Genomic DNA, 27,450 nt, shown 5'->3' on the forward strand with positions numbered 1-27,450 from the left:
GTCCTACTTTACGATACAGGGTACCATTTTCACCGAGGTAGAGCTTCCTCCATTCTGTAATTAAAACAGATACTGCTGGTTGCTCATTGTCTCTCTTCCGTTCACTTGGAAACCGATTTTGGTCCACATAAAGTAGTATGCTGCCAATTATCTGATCTTCTCGTTGTGCTCTACGGATTTTCCCTTTTGGTTGTTTTTGAATAAACCAGGGATGATCTTGTTCTCTCACTCTTATGGTGGTTTCCACCGTCAACGGACACCACAATGGTGTGTCTTCCTCCTGATGCGCTTGTACTGCTTGGGTAGTGCTCTCAATTGCTTCCAGACTGACTTCCTCCGAGCATTCTTGCATGAACTCCTCAGGCTCTAGTGGCATTCTTGACAATCCATCAGCATCCGCATTGCATTTTCCTGGCCTGTACTTGATGTTGAAATTGAAGTCAGCTAGTTATGCAACCCATCTCTGACCCGTTACATTCAATTTGGCTGTAGTAAGGACATACAGTGCAGACCAAAAGTTTGGACACACCTTCTCATTTAAAGATTTTTCTGTATTTTCATGACTATGAAAATTGTACATTCACACAGAAGGCATCAAAACTATGAATTAACACATGTGGAATTATATACTTAACAAAAAAGTGTAAAACCACTGAAAATATGTCTTATTTTCTAGTTTCTTCAAAGTAGCCACCTTTTGCTTTCATGACTGCTTTGCACACTCTTGGCATTCTCTTGATAAGCTTCAAGAGGTAGTCACCGGAAATGGTCTTCCAACAATCTTGAAGGAGTTCCCAGAGATGCTTAGCACTTGTTGGTCCTTTTGCCTTCACTCTGCGGTCCAGCTCACCCCAAACCATCTCGATTGGGTTCAGGTCTGGTGACTGTGGAAGCCAGGTCATCTTGCGAAGCACCCCATCACTCTCCTTCTTGGTCAAATAGCCCTTACACAGCCTGTCCTGTTGAAAAATAAATGATGGTCCAACTAAACGCAAACCTGATGGAATAGCATGCCGCTGCAAGATGCTGTGGTAGCCATGCTGGTTCAGTATGCCTTCAATTTTGAATAAATCCCCAACGGTGTAACCAGCAAAGCACCCCCACACCATCACACCTCCTCCTCCATGCTTCACGGTGGGAACCAGGCATGTAGAGTCCATCCGTTCACCTTTTCTGCGTCGCACAAAGACACGGTGGTTGGAACCAAAGATCTCAAATTTGGACTCATCAGACCAAAGCACAGATTTCCACTGGTCTAATGTCCATTCCTTGTGTTCTTTAGCCCAAACAAGTCTCTTCTGCTTGTTGCCTGTCCTTAGCAGTGGTTTCCTAGCAGCTATTTTACCATGAAGGCCTGCTGCACAAAGTCTCCGCTTAACAGTTGTTGAAGAGATGTATCTGCTGCTAGAACTCTGTGTGGCATTGACCTGGTCTCTAATCTGAGCTGCTGTTAACCTGCGATTTCTGAGGCTGGTGACTCGGATAAACTTATCCTCAGAAGCAGAGGTGACTCTTGGTCTTCCTTTCCTGGGGCGGGCCTCATGTGAGCCAGTTTCTTTGTAGCGCTTGATGGTTTTTGCAACTGCACTTGGGGACACTTTCAAAGTTTGCCCAATTTTTCGGACTGACTGACCTTCATTTCTTAAAGTAATGATGGCCACTCGTTTTTCTTTACTTAGCTTATTCTTGCCATAATACAAATTCTAACAGTCTATTCAGTAGGACTATCAGCTGTGTATCCACCAGACTTCTGCACAATACAACTGATGGTCCCAACCCCATTTATAAGGCAAGGAATCCCAGGGCACACCTGTGAAGTGAAAACCATTTCCGGTGACTACCTCTTGAAGCTCATCAAGAGAATGCCAAGAGTGTGCAAAGCAGTCATCAAAGCAAAAGGTGGCTACTTTGAAGAACCTAGAATATAAGACATATTTTCAGTTGTTTCACACTTTTTTGTTAAGTATATAATTCCACATGTGTTAATTCATAGTTTTGATGCCTTCAGTGTGAATGTACAATTTTCATAGTCATGAAAATACAGAAAAATCTTTAAATGAGAAGGTGTGTCCAAACTTTTGGTCCGTACTGTAGGTCAAAGGGTTGTTGTCAGTGTATACCTCAAACTGTTTGCTGTAGTAGAGATAATCTCTAAATCTTTCACAGATAGCCAATTTCAATGCCAGGAACTCCAATTTTCCAGAATGTAGTTGGTAATTCTTCTTGGCGTCTGTCAACGTTCTAGAACCGTAACCAATGACTCTCATTTTTCTATCTTGATGCTGATACAAGGCCGCTCCCAGTCCAAGTTGAAAAGCGTCACAATGAATAACAAATGGTAAATTGAAATCAGGATATCCCAAGATGGGTGGTTTTACCAGGTAATCTACTAGTACTTCCAATACCTCCCGGTGGTCTGCTGTCCAGAGAATGAGCTGTTGGGACGAAACGGCGTTGTTTCTTTTAAGCCCGGTCCTACTCGCATTTTCTTCCCATGTTGTTTGTATTTGGTCCAGATTTTAGACACAGCTGACTGTGAACAACCAACATCTTATACAACATTGCGTGATGATTTACCTTCTTTTAAGAGTTTGATAATCCTCTCCTTTGTTTCAATTGACATCTCTCGTGTTGGAGCCATGATTCATGTCAGTCCACTTGGTGCAACAGCTCTCCAAGGTGTGATCACTCCTTTTTAGATGCCGACTAACAAGCAGATCTAATTTGATGCAGGTGTTAGCTTTGGAAATGAAAATTTACAGGGTGATTCCATAATTTTTTACTCAGAATTGAGTGATTCCATATTTTTTTCTCTCTGCTTGGCCTGAAAAAAATTACCTGTACTGAGTACCACATTTTTTATCCTGATTTCTTTTAGTGTTTCTTAAAGCCCTAAAGTTGCCATTTGAAATAACTTTAGTTTTGTGCCATGTCTGTGATCTGCTTTTTTTCAACAACATTAAACAACTGAATGAACATCCTCCGAGCCCGGTGATTCCATAATTTTTGCCAGGGATTGTATGTTTGTATAGTTTATTGTCATCTTGAGATTGAAAAAAATAAATAAATAAATAAAAAATAAATGAATACATGATACAAATATATATATAAATATATATATATAAATATATATATATAAGAAAAAAGACAAACTAAAAAAAAAATTGTAGGAAAAAATAAATAAAAAAATAAAATAAAAATAGAAATAAATAGGGGACTCATATCATTTATTTAATAAGGAAAGCCCTACTAGAGTTGCAATAAATTATCAATCACAAGTGCAAAATATACGCACCTATATCTGAAACAAACAGGATTTTTATTTTGGCTGTGCGTGATTGATTCCGTCTACTATTAAAGGATGGTATTAGACGGACTCTACAACCTCATTTAAACCTTCCGGATGGAGGCTTCCTAGTTTATAAATCCAGAAGGATTCTTTGGAATTAAGGGTGGCTCTTCTATTTCTGATACCTGCATGGATGTGTTCAAGCGGTGTGATTTCTACAGAATCCAAATTTTTATTATGCACTAATGTGATGAAAAGCTCAATGGTGTTACTGAGTGCCACATTTTTTATCTTGATTTTTTTTAGTGTTTCTTAAAGCCCTAAAGTTGCCATTTGAAATAACTTTAGTTTTATGCCATGTCTGTGATCTGCTTTTTTCAACAACATTAAACAACTCAATGAACATCCTCCGAGCCCGGTGATTCCATAATTTTTGCCAGGGGTTGTATGTTTGTATAGTTTATTGTCATCTTGAGATTGAAAAAAAAAATAAAAATAATAAAAAATAAATGAATAAATGATAAAAAAAAAAATATATATATATATATATATATATATATATATATATATATATATATATAAATATATAAGAAAAAAACAATCTCATTCAAACCTTCCAGATGGAGGCTCCCTAGTTTATAAATCCAGAAGGATTCTTTGGAATTAAGGGTGGCTCTTCTATTTCTGATACCTGCAAGGATCTGTTCAAGCGGTGTGACTTCTACAGAATCCAAATTTTTATTATGCACTAATATAATGAAAAGCTCAATGGTGTTGCTGTTCTTCGTGCCCTGAGTTGGAAAATCACTTCTACCCAGCCTATGAAAGGGATCTCGGTCTGGTTGACGGCTTTGCCGTGGAGTTCCACTGGTCTGAAGAGTTCTTTTAGTGACCGAAGGCAAATGTGTGGCAGGTAGCGCCTTCTCCATTCTTCATTTAAAAGGCTCGCTTGGGCTCCTGTGTCCCACAGTGCTTTTACCAGGAGTCCATCTAGCTGGCATTGTACAAAGCACCTTTCATCGATTAGGCTGATGAGGCTATCTTTACTGACCGAGGAATCCTCCTCCCAGGAGTATATAGTTTGACCTCCACACTGGGCATTAAGTAACTGATGCCCCTGTCTTCCTTGCAGCTGTTGTAGACGCGAACACACTTGGGGATAGTACTGATGCAGCCGTTTTTCCTCGTGCGCAGTTCTGGGGTTTGGTGAGATTTGGATTTGCTTCTGGGGCCTCCTCCATGTCACAGTTACCAGTCGCCCCGCACTGGTAACCTCCTGTCTTTTAACCCAAACGACCGTGACCATTGGCATTCCTTGGAATAATGTCCTTCCTCACCACATCTTAGACAGTGGACACACACCGTACTCTGATTTGATGAATGCCACGCTTCACAAGCCGGTTATCTTCTGTATTTGAACCCACTCCTGGGTCTGAAGGATGCCGGTTCTGGCCTGGAACGAATCAACTTTTTCACCTCAATCAACTCGGCTCGCAGTTCTCCTATTACTTTCTCCCAGTCAGTGCTGGCTGTCCTCTCTTTTGTTGGTGATTTAAGGTTCCTTCTCGGAGGTAGCACTGGAGGGTCTCTATTATGATCTTCGGACTGGCCACCGGGGGTCTCCAACTTCAGCTGACTCATTTTGGTGATTTTAGGAGCAGATCCTTTCTTTAACATCTGTTCGCTCTCTGACTCCAAACTAGCGGCCTCATTCATTTTTTCAATTAGGACTTCATCCAAAATGCCAGGATCTTCTAGGTACTGTTTCAGCTGCAACTTGATATCTTTGCTGATTAATCCCATTCTTAATGATCTCAAGAACTTCTTCTGGACTAGTCCAGCATCAAACTTCTCTTCCGCTTCTACATCTCTCCATGCAAACAACAGTCTATCCTTCTTTTCAATTGCGCTGAACAAGAAACTTTGGGGTGATTCATTATTTTTCTGTGAGAGGTTAATGAGTCGGTGGAACAATTCTGAAGTACTCTCTTCTTTTTAGTGCCCTTTTAAAATCATCTACAGCGGTTGCAAGGTCAATTGACTTTTCATTTCTAGCATACTGCGGAGGTTCAGTCCTGGGCTGATCACTTTCACCACCCCCTCAATTATCTCATCTGGCTGGTAGCCTTTCTGTAAGCCTGCATCGATCTGGTGCAACAAGTTCCTATAAGACAGTCTTTCTTTCTGTTCACACTCTCCAATCTGTCCCAGGATCTTGAATTATTTCCTTATGGTGATTTGTGGTGTTAGAGAGGACTGTCTCCCTGATTTATCTAACCCGAGAAGGTTAAAGGTCCTGTCTGAGTCTATCACCCGTTCAGAGGTTTTGGTCGATTCCTGCAGGCTGTTGTCAGGGCTTTGAATTGTGCTTTCAATTCCTGTAGTTCAGTCTGTGGACGGATATTCCCGCTTTTGGTAATTGGTGCCGCCCCTCCAGCCTCTAACTTCAACCTGGTTAGAAACTGTGTTGGTTCCTGGAGGAATATTCCCATGACGTCTTCAGCTTCTTTCTTCCTCAGATCATTCATTTTTGCATTAATGGCAGCTAACAGTTACCAGCGGTTGTGTGCTTTAGAAATCTGTACTTCTGACATCTTTATATGTTCTGCTACTGTTCTCAATTCTTCACAGGTTAACTGAAGAAGCAGCTCACTAATTCTGTCCATTTGTATTTCCACACCCATTGCTGCTAGTGAGTTTTTCTTTAGGGCTGGTCCCCTCTAACTGGTGTAGCAGAGTTGAGTTGAGGTGCTGTGCTGCTGTGTTTTTCCATACACTTTTCCTCTTCTCCCTCTACACGCTAATTCTCACTCAGGATTCCCCTTATGGGCCACCAATGTTACACGCATGCCTCTTAAGTTCAGATAGGGGTGAGACCGGTTACATGAATTCGTTGGAATCCTGGGGGAACCGTTACTCAGGGCGACCATAGGCTGCAGCTTCTTTCAGGCACACGATAGATTCAGTTGCTGACCAGACACATCTGACAAGAGTCTTCATAAACAGTAGAACAATTACATTTACTGAGGCACGGCCAGTGCAATGCAAATCTCTCTTTGAGCAACAGGCTCCAGTAATAACAGTACAGTCTCCTTTGCAGCACAGCAGTACACAGTCTATTATCCGGTAGCACAGTACAGCACAGTTTTATTACATACACAACCACAGGCTTTTCCTTCACAAGGACTCAATAGTACACAGCATTTTTATCCTGCATGGAGATGGAGGGGGGAAGGGTGTGATGAGGGAGATGATCTCTATGACAGGCTTCCTTCCAGTCCTTATCTTCCTGGCTGATAATACTCCACACTGTTAGCTCATGGAGTCTAACTGACCTTTGTTTAGCTTCCCTGATGACCTGAATTCTGTTCCCTTGCCTTCTGTGAGATACAGATCATAAGCCAAATTTCTCTTCAGCTCAGGCCAGACAGTAAACAACTTCTCTACCATCCCCCTGGGGCTCTGCTAAAACAGTCCCCTTCTCCTATGACTGTGTTAACCCCTCTAGTTGCTGGATGCTTCTGGAGCACAACACTTCCTGTCTCATGTGCTTGTGTTACTTCTAATAGTTGCTGAATGCTTTTCAAGCAATAGCACTACTTCTGAGAGTCACACTTGGCATTTGATATGACAGTCAATTGAGCTTGTAAGACCACCATTGGTGTCAATTTTGTGACAGATCTTGCAATGCCATTATTTTCATTACTCTTTCTATAAAAGAAAACCAAGAAAGTCTAGCGCTGATGTGAACAAAGCCTTATAATGTGGTTACATCTAGAATTCTGAAGGTACCTAGAAGACATTAGAAAATATGATTCTGCATTGTCTCAGCACAGGAAAAAAAAATTAAACACATCCAATTGTGGAACTTATTATTTTTCCAAGATCTGTTGATTAAAATGAACTTTTGTTCGTGGCATCCTCACTAGTGATGAGCGAGCATGCTCGTTACTCGAGATTTACAAGCATGCTCGGATGTTTTCCGAGTATCTTCGGCGTGCTCGGGTGTTATGTTTGAGTCACTCCACTCTGTGTGCATGATTTGGGACTGTTTGACAGCTTTAATACATGTGAGGAATGCTTGTTTCTTAGACATTCCTCACATGTATTAAAGCTGTCAAACAGTCGCAGATCATGCACACGGAGTAATTCAAACATAATACCTGAGCACGCTGAAGATACTCAGCGAGCACCTGAGCATGCTCGCCGAAAGGGTTAACAGAACACGCTCGCTCATCACTAATCCTCACCCATCACCTGTTTAAAGGGGCAGGAGCATTCAACAAGTATTGCAGCCTCTCTTCTGCTTACTCACATGTCCTTTACATAGTAGCTGCTATACTGAATATTGCTACATTGTTCCATTGAAGTCAATGAGATAAAGCTGCAATACCTAGCAGAGCAAATACTACATAGATGGCATGTAGGGAAAAGGCTGCTGTGCTCGCCCATCAATTATCTGATTAGCAGGGGTGCTGAGTTGGAGCCCACCATCAGTATTCCAAATATAGAAAAACATTTTAATTTTTACTATAGCTGGGAATACTGTTTTCTGACCAATCGCCTGTGAAAATCCTAAAATTACACATAACAATTTTTTGTAAACCTATTAGTACCTGCAGTTTTTTGAAGAAATCTTCCCAGGGTGTCATATTCTGTAGAACTTGATAAAAAAAAATGTGCAGGACCGTACAGGAGTTTATGGTGGAGGATTGTGAAATGATGTGTTTCACTATGAGAAATTGGTGACACTGCTGTGGGTTATGTGGCGCGTTATCAGAAAACATTATGACATTAGTGGTAACATTTGTGTCCTTTTTGGAACCTAAGCCGTCTGATTTCTAAAGAAATGGCACTTGATGTGGTCCGATAAACACACACACCTGGCCATAGACACGTACACAGCTTTTTTTGGACTTGCATCACAACCACAAGCTGTGAATGAACGTTATATGAAACGGAGAAGTGTGTAATATTAATTTCTTAGAATTTTCATATTTATGCAAACAAACCATTGAAGACGTGCATTCATTGAGAGATAGGAACCTTTATTATTTTATAATGTTCACATTGCTTTGTAGCACCTACCACAAATGTTCCATGGATAATCTGTACATCAACATTGAAATGTGTGAGATTTATGTCATCAATTTATAAATTCTCACCCACGTTTGGAGACTCTTAAAATTCTTTCTGTACAAGCTTGTTGGGATGAGTTTAAGAAAGTGTCTACAATCCAATATTATATTACTTTTATCACATGTACTACTATTATCCATTCAGGAAAATAGAAAAATGTGGTAGTTCAGCTCACCTGTTTAGTGCACGGTCAAAAAAGCTCAAAGTAGAAAGTCCTGGAAGAGACCAGCACTCGCTTCATCCATAAAAAAGCTTTAATTCAATAAAGATAAAATCAGGAACAATTCACACAGCAGTACTCCATGAGGCATAGAGGGAAACCATAAATAAGATAAGGACCTGTGCGTTCCTTAAATGGGTTGGGCCACCATAAAGAATACTTTTAACCAAGCAGAAAATGTAGAAATAAATGGTTTTGTAATTTACATTTATTAAAAATTATGCTTCATTCAATAAATACCACTGAAGTATGCTCTCTAGCGCCCCCTGGCATTATTCCATTTCGTCCTCATAGTGGGCGATCAGCTGGTCGAGTTTGTGCAGTTCTTGTCATCATTAGAGCCCCCTCCAACTCCCCACCCCCAGTGTGCACAACTTATTCTCTCTCACAAGTCTGGCTGCGCAGGCTCCCTGCTGTAAGCCCAGGGCACGTCTGTAATTCATCCCAACCACCCTGCGCTCACACAGCTGACCTCCGGGTGAGATCGTTCTGCTTCACGGAGCTGTGTGTAAGCGCGGGGAAACGTCTCTCTACTATCTCGCGCACAGGTCTGTGGAGCAGATGATCTCACCCAGAGGGGGATTGGGAAGACTCACTCAAACGCTTCCATAGCAATCTGCTCCCTGCGCTGTCAGGCTTGTGTAAGAGAGAATATGTTGTGCACACTGGAGGTTGGGAATTGGAGGGCCCTCTTATGATGACAGAAACCGCCCAAACTCGTCAAGTTGATTGCCCACTACAAGAACGGAATGGAATAACGGCAGGAGGCTCTAGGGAGCATACTTCAGAAGATAAAAGCATGGTATTTATTGAATGCAGCATCATTTTTAATACATGTAAATTACAAAACCATTTATTTCCACATATTCTGCTTAACTAAAAGTATTCTTTATGGTGGCACAACCCCTTTAATCACTGCCTGAATGCTCACAACTATATGCAATCCCAGTCTGGCTGCTTGATTAGCCTGCACATGTGTATGGATATAAAGCCAATGAAAAAGACACACAAGGGAATATACAAATATAACACAAAAAATGTATATATAAAAATAGAACAGCATTCATATTATAGTCGTGAGTACAGACGCAAGGCAAAAAATGGGGAAGAAGGGGAGAGCAGAAGCATCATAAAGCAAAGCCCGCTCAAGAAAAGGAATTAGAGGTTGATGAATTTAATGTTGTAAACCTTTCATCCTATGTCATAAGTTCTGCTCAATTATCTGTATTGGCTAAAGGTTTGAATTTTGCTCCCACACATCATTTTGACCTGTATAATACAATTCTTGATGTTAATGGAGTTTTCCCACTAACAAAAGTTGATTTTAATCAACAGATCTTAGAATAATTATCCCACAATTGGAAGTGTTTAAATAAAATGTTCCTGTGCTGAGATAATCTTATAAATGTGCCCCTGCTGTGTACTGTGTACTGACTGTGTCTGACCGTACAGGAACATGGTCTGATCATACCACAGCTCCTGGGCAGGGGAGAGCAAAAGCATGGCACATCTAGATTGCAAATCTTTGCACATTTTTCCTTACAGTAGCGATCCAAATCTGTCAGATCGCTAGAGCATCTACTGTTACAGCACCCTCTTCAGGTCACCCACAGATTTTCAGTTGGATTTAGGTTTGCGCTCTGGCTGGGCCTTTCCAAAATTTTGATCTTCTTCTGCCGAAACCATTCATTTGTTTATTTGACGATTTGTTTAGGGCCGTTGTCATACTAAAAGGAAAAATTCATCTTCATCTTTAGCCTTTTAGCAGAGGCCTGAAGGGTTTGTTGCAAAATTGACTGATATTTGGAACTGTTCAATATTCCCTCCACTTTGATTAAATCCCGAGTTCCAGATGCTGAAAAACAGCCTCAAAGCATAATACTGCCTCCACCATGCTTCATTGTTGATATGGTGGTTTTTTGGTGATGTATAGTGTTGGTTCTGAGACAAACATACCTTTTGGAATTATTGCTAATAACCTTGGTCTCATCAGATCATAACACATCTTCATAATTGCTTTTGGCAGACTTGATGTAGGTTTTGGTAAAACATAGCTAAGCTGAGATATTTTTCTTTTTAAGAAAAAGCTTCCATCTTCCAAGCTATCGCACAGACCAGATATTTGACGAATACATGAGAATGTTATCACATGCAATATACATTCAGTACTTGCCAGAAATTTTTGCAGCTCCTTTAGTGTTGCTGTAGGCCTCTTGGCAGCTTCATGATACAATTTGCTTCTTGTCTTTTCATCAATTTTTGAAGGACATCCAGTTTATAGCAATGTCACTGTTGTGCCAAATTTAAGTCCCTTCTTGATGGCTATTTTCACAGTGTTCCATGTTATAAATACCGTAATACCTTAAAAAAAAAATTTCAACAATGATATCCCTTTGCTGTGTTGTAAGCTATTTAAGGACAATGGCTTTTGCGTTAAAATGCATCTAAAAAATGTCAGGAAAATCCTACTAGAACAGGTAAACTTTAGATGAGGTTATTCAGAATCACTGTAAATGATGGCAGCTGTGTACTGACTTCTATGTAACATGAATTGAAATGTGATTGGCTAATTCTGAACACAACCACATCCCCAATTATAAGAGGGTGTTCACACTGATGCAACCACATTATTTTAGTTTTGTTGTTTTTATTTTCCATCTCAAAATGATTTTGGTTTGTTTCTCAATGGAATTGTAAAGATTATGGGTGACATTAATGGTGGAAAAAGTTCTGAAATAATTATATGTTCTATATGGGCATGTAGGTCATAAAAAGTTGAATAAAATGATACCTTGATATATGCAATCCGATGTCTTATTTCTGAGAAATCCAAGTTTTTCCTAATATGTGTAACATACCTGGCGGCGCCCTTGTATGGTGGTCCATCTCCCACTGTGCAAGAGCGCGCACTTGATCTCCAGCCCAGAATGTCTCTCTGGCTTCCCTCCATGCTGTCTGTTTGTGTCTGTTTCTGCTGCTTAAAGGCGGCGCCCGATCACTTCCTGCTTTTTGTATCTGCTGTGGGTCACACCCCTTGTGCGTCCTCAGCCTATTGCTGTCTGTCACCTGGTATATAACCCAGCTGCTCCAATCAATCCCTGCCTGAGCATTGTGTTTCATTCAGTGTGTGCTTGCACTCTGAAGGTGCCAGGTCCCGTTCTGTGTTCTCTTGTCTGCCTATCCTGGAGGCTGTATTTCCAGGCCTGTCTGAACACGCTCCTATCCTGTTCCTCCCGCCTTCTAGGGGCCGATTACCTAGACCCGCTCCTGTATCTTGTCTGTCCTGTCTGAACTCGCTCCTAGCCTGTTCCTCCCGCCATCTAGGGGCCGATTACCTAGACCCGCTCCTGTATCTTGTCTGTCCTGTCTGAACTCGCTCCTAGCCTGTTCCTCCCACCTTCTAGGGGCCGATTACCTAGACCCGCTTCTGTAACTTGTCTGTCCTGTCTGAACACGCTCCTTGCCTGTTCGTCCCGCCTCTCTGGGGGCCGTATTCCCAGACCCGCTCCTGTATCCCGCTGCAGTGTCGGTCTCTTCCGTACACTCAGTTCCAGTCTGAACTCTCTCCTATCCTTTACCTGTTTTGCCTCTATGTCCGTTCCTTTCCTTTTTCTGCAGAGTCTGAACTCGTACCTAACTCCTGCTTGTTGTCTCTGTACTCCCGTTTGTGTGTTTGTGGTCCACTCGCTACTTCACTGCAAGTACCTTGTGGGTATCTGGCTCTGCCTTTCCCTTCCTGTCTGTTCCGTGTGAACAGAGCCCTGTTCCCCCTGCTCAGTCTCGCTCCGCTCTGACTCTCTTGCTCACCGCTCCAGGCGGTCTCGTCCTACTCTGCTCTTGCTCACCGCTCCAGGTGGTCTCGTCCTGCTGTGCTCTTGCTCACCGCTCCAGGCGGTCTCGTCCTGCTCTGCTCTTGCTCACCGCTCCAGGCGGTCTCCTCCTGCTCTGCTCTTGCTCACCGCTCCAGGCGGTCTCGTCCTGCTCTGCTCTTGCTCACCGCTCCAGGCGGTCTCGTCCTGCTCTGCTCTTGCTCACCGCTCCAGGCGGTCTCGTCCTGCTCTGCTCTTGCTCACCGCTCCAGGCGGTCTCGTCCTGCTCTGCTCTTGCTCACCGCTCCAGGCGGTCTCGTCCTGCTCTGCTCTTGCTCACCGCTCCAGGCGGTCTCGTCCTGCTCTGCTCTTGCTCACCGCTCCAGGTGGTCTCGTCCTGCCCTGCTCTCGCTCACCTCTCTGGGCGGCCTCACTCTGCTGTGTTTGTCTGCCACATCTGTGGTTCTGTTCCAGAGTCCCAGTGTGTACTGGGTCCTATCCCGCCTGTGTTCCTACCTGCTAGTGCCTTCCTGTCTGCACTCTAGCCGTGCTTGCCTGTACCCACCAGTCTGTGTGCCAGCCTAACCAGTCTGTTCCTGTATTCCCCTGTGTGGGTCAACAGCCGTGTCCGGGGTCTGTCCTGGAGTAGCACCTGGTCCCTCTGCTCGGTTCCTCCTGGGTGCACTGGCGTCGTATGCCGACGTGCGACCCTGGTCGGATCGGGTGAATACCTAGTTACGCCCCTCCAGGCATTCACTCTCCGGCACGGTCCAGTGGAATCACACGCACACGCCGCTCAGCCCGGGCGTGTGCATTACAATATGTAAATGAGCTGTTAAGATCTATGGGCCGGACACAGATGTCCCTGAGAATCTGCCTCAAGATATTATTTTAAATGTAAGAGGGCATTACCAGTGTGAGACATGTAGGTCAGGAGAGCAGACTGTCAGTCATTACTTGTCTCACACTAGTAATGCCCCTTTTAATTAAAAATAAGCTCTGGAGGCAGATTCTCACAGAGATCTATGTCCGGCCCATAGATCTTAATAGGTCATTTAAATATTAAGAAAAATGTGGATTTCTCTGGAATAAGACATCTGATCGCAGATATCAAGGTATCATTATATTCAGCTTCCTATGACCTACATGCCCATATAGACGGCTTAGGAGGGTACATCATACTGACAGATTCCATTTGAGTGAACTTTTAGATTTTGCAAGTAAAGGTATTATTATTTTTTTCATTTACAGTATGCACACGAAAGAGCACAGTGCATACATTATTTAGGATGCCTTATTACACAATCAATTGAGTTGAAATAGTAAGAATTGATTACGCAAGGAAAAAAGTATTATACGGTAATTCTTTGGGCAAACTTATAGAATCATTAGGTAAATAAACAAAAAAGCAGCCTCACCGTGTCCTATTTACAGTATATGACTCAGTCTGTCTTGCAATGTTATGGGTCTCCAACCAGTAGCCGTGACTTACGGCATCACATAAGAAAAGAATTTTGGTGAGTCCCAAAAATAATTAAAATCTTCAATTTATTCCAAAATAATTTAAAAGATCATACAAGTTGGGAATAAATCATTAGTTACCTTAGCAAATAGTTTCATGACCTACTGACAGACATAAAACCAGATGACTGATGTTTTATGATGTAGTGAATTATTTCTGTCATATACTGCCGTAGGTTACTGTATATTTGGAAAGAAAGAAATAATTTTAAACATTCACAGCAGATTTTTGATGTTATGGTTTGTTTTAATTTAGAAAATATCTATTATATTGGTTTAAAAACGTTACCTATATTCATTTTGTAGGTCACCTACACAACAAATGAAGCAGAAGGAAAGATGAATATCAAGATGGATGAAAAAGAAATTAATTTCTTATCAAAGATACATTTTACGGAAAGCACATGTTTAAACAGTCTACAATTTAGGCATTCTTTAGTACAGGTTGGTAATGGTAATCTGGAATATTTCTAATCCAGTAAATATCAGCTCTTCCCATGTTCTTTTGTCAGGCAGTGTATAATTTATAGAATAATTAGTCTTCTTTCTGCCCCATTGTCAACTGCGTAGGGTCAAAATAAAAATCATGAGGCAGTTTCAAGGATAACTTTAACCTAATTATGTAACACAGATGTTTGTACTTTTCCAGTTGAAGAACCTTCCAGCATTAATAGAAATGAGGACACTTTATGAAAAAAAACATAGAAGAGCTGCTCTTGAACATAAAACCATTTGGGGCAGAAAAGAATTGAAACTGGCTGCATCTTACTCTGGGCAGTTACCTAAGTTATCTGGAGGACATGAGATAACAGGTGAGATTAGTAGACAGGAGAAAGCGGACTACACAGGACACGCCATCGTCATTCATGAATAATAGAATGCGATAAAAATAAGCATTGCCGTCTTCATTTACAATTAAAATTCGGAATGAAGAAAAGTACAGTACAGACCAAAAGTTTGGACACACCTTCTCATTTAAAGATTTTTCTGTATTTTCTTGACTATGAAAATTGTACATTCACACACATTTATAAGGCAAGAAATCCCACCTATTAAACCAGGGCACAACGGTGAAGTGAAAACCATTTCCGGTGACTACCTCTTGAAGCTCATCAAGAGAATGCCAAGAGTGTGCAAAGCAGTCATCAAAGCAAAAGGTGGCTACTTTGAAGAACCTAGAATATAAGACATATTTTCAGTTGTTTCACACTTTTTTGTTAAGTATATAATTCCACATGTGTTAATTCATAGTTTTGATGCCTTCAGTGTGAATGTATAATTTCCATAGTCAAGAAAATACAGAAAAATCTTTAAATGAAAAAGTGTGTCCAAACTCTTGGTCTGTACTGTATATTGACTCTTGATACCAACTATTCTTGTGTTGCAGGGGAATTTTCTCAGTCTCTTTTCCTTGAAGCTTTGCGCCAGGCAAACATCAGTATCAGTATAGAGCACTCTGCTCATAATCATCAAGACCATATCGCCCTTGGTTGGAACAATAAAAACCAGGTGAGTGTTTGTCTCTTTTTTTAATATATCTAAGCAAAGGTAAAAGAAAGCAACATCATACTTAGAGACTGAATGAAAACCCCAGGACCTTGACTCAGCTTATAAATAGTAAAAAATAGCATTAATATAAAATATCTATCTATAATGAAACAAGTCGATCAGCACCAGAAATATAAGGGTGCAATGCCTCCCTGGTAAATACCAAACCCTCCAGATAAAAGAGAAAACTTGAGGCAGCACATCAAAAAAGTGTAGTAAAGTGACTATTTTATTTGTAGTCTCATTGTGGTGACATTTCGGTTCTATCTACAGTTGAAACCAGAAGTTTACATACACTAGATAAAAAGACACATATGCATATTTTTCTCAATATCTGACATGGAATCAGAATAAACCTTTCCTGTTTTAAGTCAATTAGGATTACCAGAATGATGAGAGAGAGTGTTTTAAGGCATTTTTGTTACTTATTGCAAAGTCAAAAGTTTACATACACTAAGATTACTATGCCTTTAAACAATTCTGGACTGCCCATATGATGATGTCATGTGTTTGGAAGCTGTTTTTTTTTACAACATCTGAGTTAATTAGAGACACACCTGTGGATATATTTTAATGCACACCTGAAACATACAGCTTCTCTGTGTAGCATCATGGGAAAGTTTAAAGAAATCAGCCATGATATCAGGAAGAGAATTGAGGATGTGCACAAGTCTGGTTCATCCTTGGGTACAATTTCAATATACCTGAAGGTGACTCGTTCATCTGTACAAACAATTATATGCAAGTACAAACAAGAGAGGAATGTCCAGCCATCATACCGCTCAGGAAGGAGACGGGTTCTGTGTCCCAGAGATGAATGTGCTTTGGTCCGACGTGCATATCAACCCAAGGACAAAAGCAAAAGACCTTGTGAAGATGATGGCGGAAGCTGGTAAGATTGTGTCAATAGCCACAGTGAAATGAGTACTGTATCAACATAGGCTGAAAGGCCACTGGGCCAGAAAGAAGCCATTACTCCAAAAGAAACAAAGGAAGGAACAAAGACCTTAATTTTTGGAGACATGTCCTGTGTTCTGATGACACTAAAATTTTACTTTTTGGGCATAATGACTATTGTTACGTTTGGAGGAAAAAGGGCGAAGCTTGGAAGCCTAAGAACACCATCCAAACTGTGAAACATAGCGGTGGCAACATCATGTTTTGGAGTTGTTTTGCTGCAGGAGGGACTGGTGTACCTCACAAAATAGATGGCATCATGAAAAAAGAAGATTATGTGGCAATACTGAAGCAATGTCTCAAGACATCAGCCAGGAAGTTAAAGCTTGGGCGGAAATGGGTCATCCAAATGGACAATGACCCGAAGCATACTGCCAAAATGGTAGCAAAGTGGCTTAAGGATAACAAAGTCCATGTTTTGGAGTGGTCATCACAAAGCTCTGATCTCAATCCTATGAAAATTTATGGGCAAAGCTGAAAAGGCAGGTGCAAGCAAGGCGACCTACAAACCTGGATCAGTTACACCAGTTTAGTCAGGAGAAATGGGCCCAAATTCAGACCAACTATTGTGAGAAGCTTGTGGAAGGATATCCTAAACGTTTGCCCTAAGTCATTCAGTTTAAGGGCAATGGTACCAAATACTAATGAAATGTATGTAAACTTTTGACTTTACAGTAAGCAATAAAAATGCCTTAGAACATTCTCTCTCTCTCATTATTCTGGCATTTGGTAAATATTAAAAATTCTGGTAATCCTAATTGACTTAAAACGGGAAAGGTTTATTCTGATTTCATGTCAGATATTGAGAAAAACATGCATATGTCTTTATATATAGTGTATGCAAATTTCTGGTTTCAACTCTATCTATCTATCTATCTATCTATCTATCTATCTAACTATCTATCTATCTATCTGTCTCTATTATCTATCTATCTTGCATACTATATAATGCCTTACAGTAGTAGATTACAGAAGTGATTTTGGTTGTGAAGATAAATTACATAGAAAAGATTCATTTTCTGCTATATTTTAAACTTGCTGTTTTTCTGACATTTTTGAAGGGGATGTCCACTACTAGGACAATCCCTTCTTAAATGCTACTTATATTCCCTTTTATAAAATAAAAATAACATATATATGACATGCAGAAGTAGTGCTGTTGCAGAGTGTGACATGCAGAAGTAGTACTGTTGCTTTAAAAGCATTCAGCAACTATTAGAAGTAACACAGGCACAGGAGACAGGAAGTGTTGTGCTCCAGAAGCATTCAGCAACTAGAGGGGTTAACACAGTCACAGGAGAATGGGAGTGTTTCAGCAGAGCCCCAGGGGGATTGTGGGGAAGTTGTTTACTGTCTGGCTGGAGCTGAAGAGAAAGGTTGTGTGTGTGTTCTGCATCTGACAGAAGTGCCCCTGCAAGTGAAAAGGATTCAGTCAGGAGTGAAGCTAAGCACAGGTCAGGTAGAGTTCCTTAACTGGCAGTGCAGAGTATTGTCAGGCAGAAAGATAAGGACTGGAAGAAATGGTGTCACAGGGATCATCTCCCTCAGCAAACCCTCCCCCCTCCTCCATCTCACTGTGCTGTAAAGAATGCTGTGTTCATTAATGTGCCTTTGCATTAGAACTGTGCTGTACTGTACTACTGGGAAGACTGTCAACTGCTGTGCTGCTAAGGAAACTGTACTGTTTGTCACTGGAGCCTGTTGCTCATAAGACTTAACTTGCACTGGCTGTGCGGCTTCTTATTAAATGCCACTGTTCTACCGTTTATGAGGACTCTTATCAAGTGTGTCTGGTCAGCAAGTGAAACAACCTACTTATCTGTGCCTAAGGAACAATACCCCTGTGTGCCTGAGAGAAGCTGCAGCACATGGTCTATGGTTACCCTGAGTAACCGTTCCCCCAGGATTCCAAAGAATTCATGGAACCTGTCTCGCCCCTATCTGAACCTAGCGGCGTGCGTGTAACATATACTCACTGCTCGGAGCTGGGTCTCCCGAGGCTTGCTTGACATTGTTGTGCCACGTGAGCCCTACAGGTCCGAGGTTTGTCTGAAAGAAGTGTGAGCACAGTAGCTCAAGAGCAACTGCGATTGGCTGTAGGGCTCATATGACATAATAATGTCATGTAAACCTCAGGAGACCTGGTGCTGAGGTCGCTGGAACAGCCACTGTACAGAAGGTGAGTATAGGATATTTTTATTTTACATTGGGAATATAGAATTTAAGAATGGGTTGTCCTAGTAGTGGACAACTCCTTTACGGCATAATTCCACTTTCAAAAGGAAAATGATTATACTGCAGGACTTTGCAGTATAGTAATTTTTCTAAATCACTCTATTAGACCTAAGAATCATACTGGTGGGGCATGGAAGCTAAAATGAAAACAGTTATGTCCCTTTTCCTAGAGAAGAGATTCGTCTCACAACTGTATCTTCACTTCAGAGTTACATAACATATGATGGAGGGCACTCATATTCACTATTTTATTTAAGACTCTCGTACATGGCCTCTTTGTGGCTAATAACTGCTGGAATCACAGCTTTTTTTCTTTTCTTTAATTGTAAATTTTTATTGAAGGATTTTCATATTTCACAAAATCTAAAATTTAAAAAAGAAAATAAAAAGGCAGATATATAAACAAATAACAAGATTTCAACGACAAGTTAAACCAAATTGCATAATAGATATGCATTAGATTATGTTTCAGATACTATATAGAGATTCTAATTTTTAACAGTTTGAGAAGAGGGGAAGACATACAAGACTTACACTAGACAACAGGGGGAAAGGATAAGGATCTCAGCTTTTTAACGGTAAAAAATACAATTTAATGACTGTGCCAGAACACAGCAAGGGTGGAAAGCCAGTTTACAATTGAATGGATGATACTTTATAATTTCTTTGCTAACCTTTCATGGGAAAAATACAGACATTTGACTAGTTCAGAATATCATTTGTTGCTTTCTGCAGATATATTCTCTATGTGAGAAAGTCCAGTTCTCAATAATGAGAGTTGCTCAATCACAACACATTTGGTGGGATCGAAATAGAAGTTATGATGACCCCTTGTTCTAGGCCTAAAATGATTTACTAACATAAACATGCTACAAAGACACTTACGTAAATGTGTTTACTAGCACTAAACAATGTCTCTCTTCTTACATTCTATTTTCCCACATTATAAGTGTACCATTTCTGCTATACGGCATTATGTCCAGATGAAGTCCAGCACTGAATGTGATTGAAAGTTCCCAGTCTTTATTTCTTGCACTAATAGAATCATAAACAAACAGAATAGTGGGTTTCCAACGCACATGGTGTTCTTAACCGTAGCTCATCGTGAATGCTCTTTTTTATCAATATAAAATACAGTGATAGCATCCAATAAGAATTGATAGAACAAACATCACAAAATAAAAGGATTTGAATAGGAACATGTAATAGGTGACCCCTTGGGTTCAAGAATCATGGATGTAATATTAGGTAACATACAAAAATGATGTGTTGCTAGAGGTGCCAACCAAAGACCTGCTATGCAAGAGACCTGTCAATCATCTGCAGAGACACTGGGAAGAGTCGGCCAGGGGCGGTGCCAAACTAGTCTCACCTTAGGCTATTGTCCTTGGCCAGATTTTTAAAGCATTTTTAAAGCCAAAGTGTTTCACAGACAGATATACCTTTTGATTCATGGTGCCACTGGTTTGGGCAGCATGAATCAAGTGATAAGTTCCCTTTAATATATCTTTTTAGTAATTGGAGCATTATTGATATAGAACTTAATATTCCCAAAATAGAGCCAAGATACACATAGATTTACACATACAAATGTACCAGAAAATAATTAAATATACACATCACTTTATCTGAGTAGGTATTCATGTGGAGATTTTAATAGGCTACACCAAAGAATGAATAACCACAATGAGAACATACATATATTATAAAAAATATACATTTTATTGATTCATAAAGTTAAAAAACATAAAAATTGTGGGGCGTAAAACACACAGGAATTGGAAAGTTCATGACAAACGTATCAGCACAACATACAGTACAGACCAAAAGTTTGGACACACCTCATTTATAGATTTTTCTGTATTTTCATGACTATGAAAATTGTACATTCACACTGAAGGCATCAAAACTATGAATTAACACATGTGGAATTATATACTTAACAAAAAAGTGTGAAACAACTGAAAATATGTCTTATATTCTAGGTTCTTCAAAGTAGCCACCTTTTTGCTTTGATGACTGCTTTGCACACTCTTGGCATTCTCTTGATGAGCTTCAAGAGGTAGTCACCAGAAATGGTCTTCCAACAATCTTGAAGGAGTTCCCAGAGATGCTTAGCACTTGTTGGCCCTTTTGCCTTCACTCTGCGCTCCAGCTCACCCCAAACCATCTCGATTGGGTTCAGGTCTGGTGACTGTGGAGGCCAGGTCATCAGACGTAGCACCCCATCACTCTCCTTCTAGGTCAAATAGCCCTTACACAGCCTGGAAGTGTGTTTGGGGTCATTGTCCTGTTGAAAAATAAATGATGGTCCAACTAAACGCAAACCGGATGGAATAGCATGCCGCTGCAAGATGCTGTGGTAGCCATGCTGGTTCAGTATGCCTTCAATTTTGAATAAATCCCCAACAGTGTCACCAGCAAAGCACCCCCACACCATCACACCTCCTCCTCCATGCTTCACGGTGGGAGCCAGGCACGTGGAGTCCATCTGTTCACCTTTTCTGCGTCGCACAAAGACACGGTGGTTGGAACCAAAGATCTCAAATTTGGACTCATCAGACCAAAGCACAGATTTCCACTGGTCTAATGTCCATTCCTTGTGTTCTTTAGCCCAAACAAGTCTCTTCTGCTTGTTGCCTGTCCTTAGCAGTGGTTTCCTAGCAGCTATTTTACCATGAAGGCCTGCTGCACAAAGTCTCCTCTTAACAGTTGTTGTAGAGATGTGTCTGCTGCTAGAACTCTGTGTGGCATTGACCCGGTCTCTAATCTGAGCTGTTGTTAACCTGCGATTTCTGAGGCTGGTGACTCGGACAAACTTATCCTCAGAAGCAGAGGTGACTCTTGGTCTTCCTTTCCTGAGGCGGTCCTCATGTGAGCCAGTTTCTTTGTAGCGCTTGATGGTTTTTGCAACTGCACTTGGGGACACTTTCAAAGTTTTCCCAATTTTTTGGACTGACTGACCTTCATTTCTTAAAGTAATGATGGCCACTGCTTTTTTCTTGCCATAATACAAATTCTAACAGTCTATTCAGTAGGACTATCAGCTGTGAATCCACCAGACTTCTGCACAACAAAACTGATGGTCCCAACCCCATTTATAAGGCAAGAAATCCCACTTATTATACCTGACAGGGCACACCTGTGAAGTGAAAACCATTTCCGGTGACTACCTCTTGAAGCTCATGAAGAGAATGCCAAGAGTGTGCAAAGCAGTCATCAAAGCAAAAGGTGGCTACTTTGAAGAACCTAGAATATAAGACATATTTTCAGTTGTTTCACACTTTTTTGTTAACTATATAATTCCACATGTGTTAATTCATTGTTTTGATGCCTTCAGTGTGAATGTACAATTTTCATAGTCATGAAAATACAGAAAAATCTTTAAATGAGAAGGTGTGTCCAAACTTTTGGTCTATACTGTATATGTGGAAGAGGTTAAGAAAAAAAATACTGTTATGTTCTAAGTAGAGTATTAATATGTAAAGTGAGATGTAGCAGATATACAGTACATTGTGAAAGTATTTGTCCCCCTTGAACTTTTATACCTTTTGCTACATTTCTGGCTTCAAACATAAAGATATAAAATTCTAATTTTTTGGGGAAGAATCAACAACAAGTGGGACACAATCGTGAAGTGGAACGAAATTTATTGGATATTTTAAACTTTTTTAACAAATTCAAAACTGAAAAGTGGGGCGTTCAATATTATTCGGCCCCTTTACTTTCAGTGCAGCAAACTCACTCCAGAAGTTCAGTGAGGATCTCTGAATGATCCAATGTTGTCCTAAATGACTGGTAATGATAAATAGAATCCACCTGTGTGTAATCAAGTCTCCGTATAAATGCACCTGCTCTGTGATAGTCTCAGGGTTCTGTTTCAAGTGCAGAGAGCATCCTGAAGACCAAGGAACACACCAGGCAGGTCCGAGATACTGTTGTGGTGAAGTTTAAAGCCTCATTTGGATACAAAAAGATTTCCCAAGTTTTAAACTTCTCAAGGAGCACTGTGCAAGCGATCATATTGAAATGGAAGGAGTATCAGACCACTGCACATCTACCAAGACCTGGCCGTCCCTCCAAATTTTCATCTCAAACAAGGAGAAGACTGATCAGAGATGCAGCCAAAAGGCCCATGATCACTCTGGATGAAATGCAGAGATCTACAGCTGAGGTGGGAGAGTTTGTCCATAGGACAACAATCAGTCGTACACTACACAAATCTGGCCTTTATGGAAGAGTGGCAAGAAGAAAGCCATTTCTCAAAGATATCCATAAAAAGTCTTGTTTGAAGTTTGCCACAAGCCACCTGGGAGACACACCAAGCATGTGGAATAAGGTGCTCTGGTCAGATGAAACCAAAATCAAACTTTTTGGCCACAATGCAAAACGATATGTTTGGCATAAAAGCAACCCAGCTCATCACCCTCAAAACACCATCCCCACTGTCAAACATGGTGGTGGCAGCATCATGGTTTGGGCCTGCTTTTCTTCAGCAGGGACAGGGAAGGTGGTTAAAATTGATGGGAAGATGGACGGAGCCCAATACAGGACCATTCTGGAAGAAAACTTGTTGGAGTCTGCAAAAGACCTGAGACTGGGACGAAGATTATCTTCCAACAAGACAATGATCCCAAACATAAAGCAAAATCTACAATGGAATGGTTCAAAAATAAACGTATCCAGGTGTTAGAATGGCCACGTCAAAGTCCAGACCTGAATCGAATCGAGAATCTGTGGAAAGAGCTGAAAACTGCTGTACACAAACGCCCTCCATCCAACCTCAATGAGCTCGAGCTGTTTTGCAAGGAAGAATGGGCAAGGATTTCAGCCTCTCGATGTGCAAAACTGATAGAGACATACCCCAAGCGACTTGCAGCTGTGATCGCAGCAAAAGGTGGGGCTACAAAGAATTAACTCAAGGGGGCCGAATAATATTGCACCCCCCACTTTTCAGTTTTGAATTTGTTAAAAAAGTTTAAAATATCCAATAAATTTTGTTCCACTTCACGATTGTGTCCCACTTGTTGTTGATTCTTCCCAAAAAATTAGAGTTTTATATCTTTATGTTTGAAGCCAGAAATGTGGCAAAAGGTATAAAAGTTCAAGGGGGCCAAATACTTTCACAATGCACTGTATATCCAGTAAATGAATAAATCAGTAAGTAGATTATTATAAGATAGATAAACTACACATATACATTAGGATTAGTGTTGAGCAAGTATGTTCCATTAACCCTTTCGCCGAGTATGCTCGGGCCGAGTTCCGAGTATTTACAGCTGCTCGGTGATATGGTTGAATCGCTGCCGTGTGCATGATTTGCAACTGTTTGACAGCTTTATTACATGTGAGGAATGTGTAAGAAATAGACATTCCTCACATGTAATAAAGCTGTCAAACAGTTGCAAATCATGCACACGGGAGCGATTCAACCATATCACCGAGCAGCTGTAAATACTCAGAGCTCGGCCCGAGCATACTCAGAACAGAACATACTCGCTCAACACTAATTAGCATACATACCATAAAAAGAAAAGAACAGCATGTAAATGAAGACCCCAGGACTCCGACGTGCGTTTCGCCTTTGGTTTTTTCAAGAAGTGAATGGGATAGTGATCAGCAGGCATTTTATATGTATTAACTCGTCCAATCACAATTTCTACAATGAAAAAATAATAAAGTGCATCTGTGCAAGAACCACAAGGATTGGCTTAATGCAGGAAGCTCCAACCATGCATTTTTTAAGGTAAGCCTACTGTAGTTCAGAAAAAGGTTTACTCTAAAAGTGGCCAGACACATTAGATTAAGGTAATGTGAACATGATAATTTCAGAGGGACTCTCCTACCATTTAATGTGTATCCTTACTTTTCCCCAGTGGCAGATGTCAAGAGGAAAAGAAGAGTCATACATGTTGGATGTCAGCTTGTGAAATTCTTTGTTCTCATGGGAGAAGATGTGGCGGAGTCGGGATGAATAGTGTCAGCTAATAAAAATAGCATAAAAATAATAGATATTACCGTAGTTGTTTGAACTGTGTTTTAAGCAGTTAGGGCCTCCATCAACATATGTTAAATTAAAATTGGACTGTTATGTCCTACAGGAATTACTTAATCCAAAATCTGAGCTCATATCGAAATGAATGCAGACACAATTTCACAACAGGCCATTGATTATGTGCTGAAAGAGCAATGCCAGCAGATTTACTAAGAGAAAACGAGCAGACTATTCTCTACTAAATATCTGTTGAGTGTCAGCCTGTAAGTGATTGAATGTACTGCCTATAGGTATAATAAAAGGTGTTGAGGTCTTTTATTAGCAATTCCCTAATTAGATGAGCATGCATACAGTATATGCTTTTATTTACACATAAATCCAAGCTGAGAAATTGCAAATTGCATCTAAACACTGTTGGTAGCTTGGACAGAGGAGGAGGGAGATACAGACTATGAAGTCTCTGCTATTTAGATAGTGCATGAGCAAAAATATAGAACCTTTTTAAAGGGGTTGTCGGCTTTACACAATTCCATTTAAAGAAGCCCTCCTATCTATATTTTTTTTATTAAATGTGCATATGAATGTAATGTAGTGTGAGTGTATTAAAGAGGTGGTCCACTACATTGTATAATGCCCCCATCGTTTTACACCTTTTAAATTAATATTTTTGTAAATACCTTCTGCTGCCATATGTGTTATGATCTGCAACAAGTACTAAGGAAAGATAAGGAAAATCTGTCCCTACAGTAAGACTAAGCTGAATCCCTACGATGTAGCGGACTGCCTGTTCCTAGTGAACAGACCCGCCTTAGTCCTCGGCTAGTCTGAACGAAGACCTATACTATAACGGGAGGGGTCCCTAAAAGAACTAAGGACTGGGACAAAAATGGGACACCTCCTAAACAAAGAAGTTGTTGCAGAACACAAAAAGACAGACAAAAAAGTACTAGAGGTCCCAGAAGGACAAAACGAACTGACAGAGAAAGGCACAGAAGCACCTAGCTAGAGAAACAGTCAAACACTGAGGTCCAGCACAGCCAAAAGGGCGGAGCTGGAATATAAAGGCAGATGGTCACGTGACCGCAAAACACAAGATGGAAAAAAACAAACAGGAGGGTTCTAACAATATGTGCCTGTGAGCGTCGCTATCACTGCTCGCTCAGTCCGCAGCACGTGACCCCGACTGCAGCCGCTGCTGGCATCCGCGGAGGTCACGTCTACTTCCATATGTCCTTGATTCACCCAGGCGTGACCAAGTCACACGCATTCCCCACTGGATGATTGGGCTATGGGCGATGTTTCGCCGCACGTCACAGCCCAGTATCCAGCACATGCTTGCGGCCAATGGAAGCAGAGGAGAGAGGGAAAGCACGTGCTGGATGCTGGGGTGTGACGTGGGGTGAAACACTTCCCCACAGCCCAGTCAATCAAGGAGGGGTGCTTGTATCTGGTCACATCTGGGGGAATTCAGGAAATTCGGAAGTTGACGTGACGTCAGCGGAGGCTGCAGCCGGGGTCACGTGATTGAGACTAAGCAAACAGCGATAAAGCCACTCACGGGCACATATGGCAGCATAAGGTACTAACAAAAATACTTATTTAAAAGGTGTAAATCGATGAGTGCATTATACAATGTAGTGGATCACCTCTTTAATATACTCACCTACCGCTGCTCTCTCCAGGATCCAGCGCCGGTTTTCTCCGCTTCTCAGTGATGTCACTGCTCTTCAGACTCTTCGGGTCACTGTATGCTCTATGCATGTGTAGCGCCCCGAGGGTTTGGTTGCTACAGGGGTATTGCACCTCAACCAGAGGTGTGATATTCCACTCCCGGGTAAGGATGGAGTGTGGACCAGGGCTCAGTTAGCTGCATACACACACTCACCCCATTTCTGGGGGACAGCTCGACGGTGCTCCCATTTATGCAGGCACAACTGACCATGTCCCTGGCTGGAGTGGGGAGGGAGGAGAGAACCCAGTGATGTAGGAGCAGAGGGGACTGTTTCTGGAGCACAGGAAGGAGCTCATTGGGTGCAGGTCACCTGAGCTCAGACTCAGAGAAGCAGATAAAAGGTGGGAGCCATCTTGAGTCTGGGGTTCAGAAGAGAGAAGCAGAGCAGAGTAAAGGAGTAGAGAGCTGACAGGGAGCCGAGGCTCAGCCTGAGCTCAGCTCCACGAGGCAGGCCTAGAGAGAAGGCCGGGGCCAGAGAGGAGAAGAGAAGAAGGAGAAGGAAGGAAGGAGAAGAGACAGAGGAGTAGAAGGGCTCCAGAAACAAGAAGGCAGAAGGGACCCTAAGAGAGCAGAACGGACAGCAACCGTTGCAAACCCGCGTTATATCGGGTGAAGGGTCAGGCTGTGGAAGGGTACCGGATTCCCAAGTTGGTGGAGGTAAATCATCCCTCAGCCAAGAACCGGAGGTCGTGATCATTTATTGGTGCGACCCTCCGCCAAACCTGCTAGGAAGGCACCATATAGGATAGCGGGAAGCGGAGGCCAACGCTTGCCCGACACGGTCCGTGGTAGCTGGACAGAAGTTTGGTCACTGGTGGGGCACGAGAGGCCAGAGAAAGGACAGAAGGGGGTCCTGTGCCATACTCCTGAATTGCCTGGGGGTTGACCGAGCTCCTCACCTGGTGGACGCAGCACGGCTTGGGCAGTCATTGCTGACAGAAGTGACATGGATAACAACTGTGAGTAAAAACCCTGGACTGCACTATTAGACTCAGTGTGATCTTT

General features: G+C 41.6%; 1 protein-coding gene across 1 annotated transcript in view; it reads left to right on the forward strand.

The window, feature by feature from the left end:
- LOC141162056 (uncharacterized) overlaps positions 1-27,450 on the forward strand; it is a 539,567-nt gene that overhangs the window by 355,367 nt on the left and 156,750 nt on the right. Inside the window, exons 54-56 of the mRNA XM_073647724.1 lie at positions 14,285-14,422; positions 14,628-14,790; positions 15,366-15,487. Of these exons, the coding sequence (XP_073503825.1) occupies positions 14,285-14,422; positions 14,628-14,790; positions 15,366-15,487 (423 nt within the window). The remainder of the gene's footprint in view (positions 1-14,284; positions 14,423-14,627; positions 14,791-15,365; positions 15,488-27,450) is intronic.

Source organism: Phyllobates terribilis, unplaced genomic scaffold (genome assembly GCF_046119375.1).
Source record: "Phyllobates terribilis strain yellow unplaced genomic scaffold, ASM4611937v1 Scaffold_9__5_contigs__length_417890890, whole genome shotgun sequence".
Lineage (NCBI taxonomy): Eukaryota > Metazoa > Chordata > Amphibia > Anura > Dendrobatidae > Phyllobates > Phyllobates terribilis.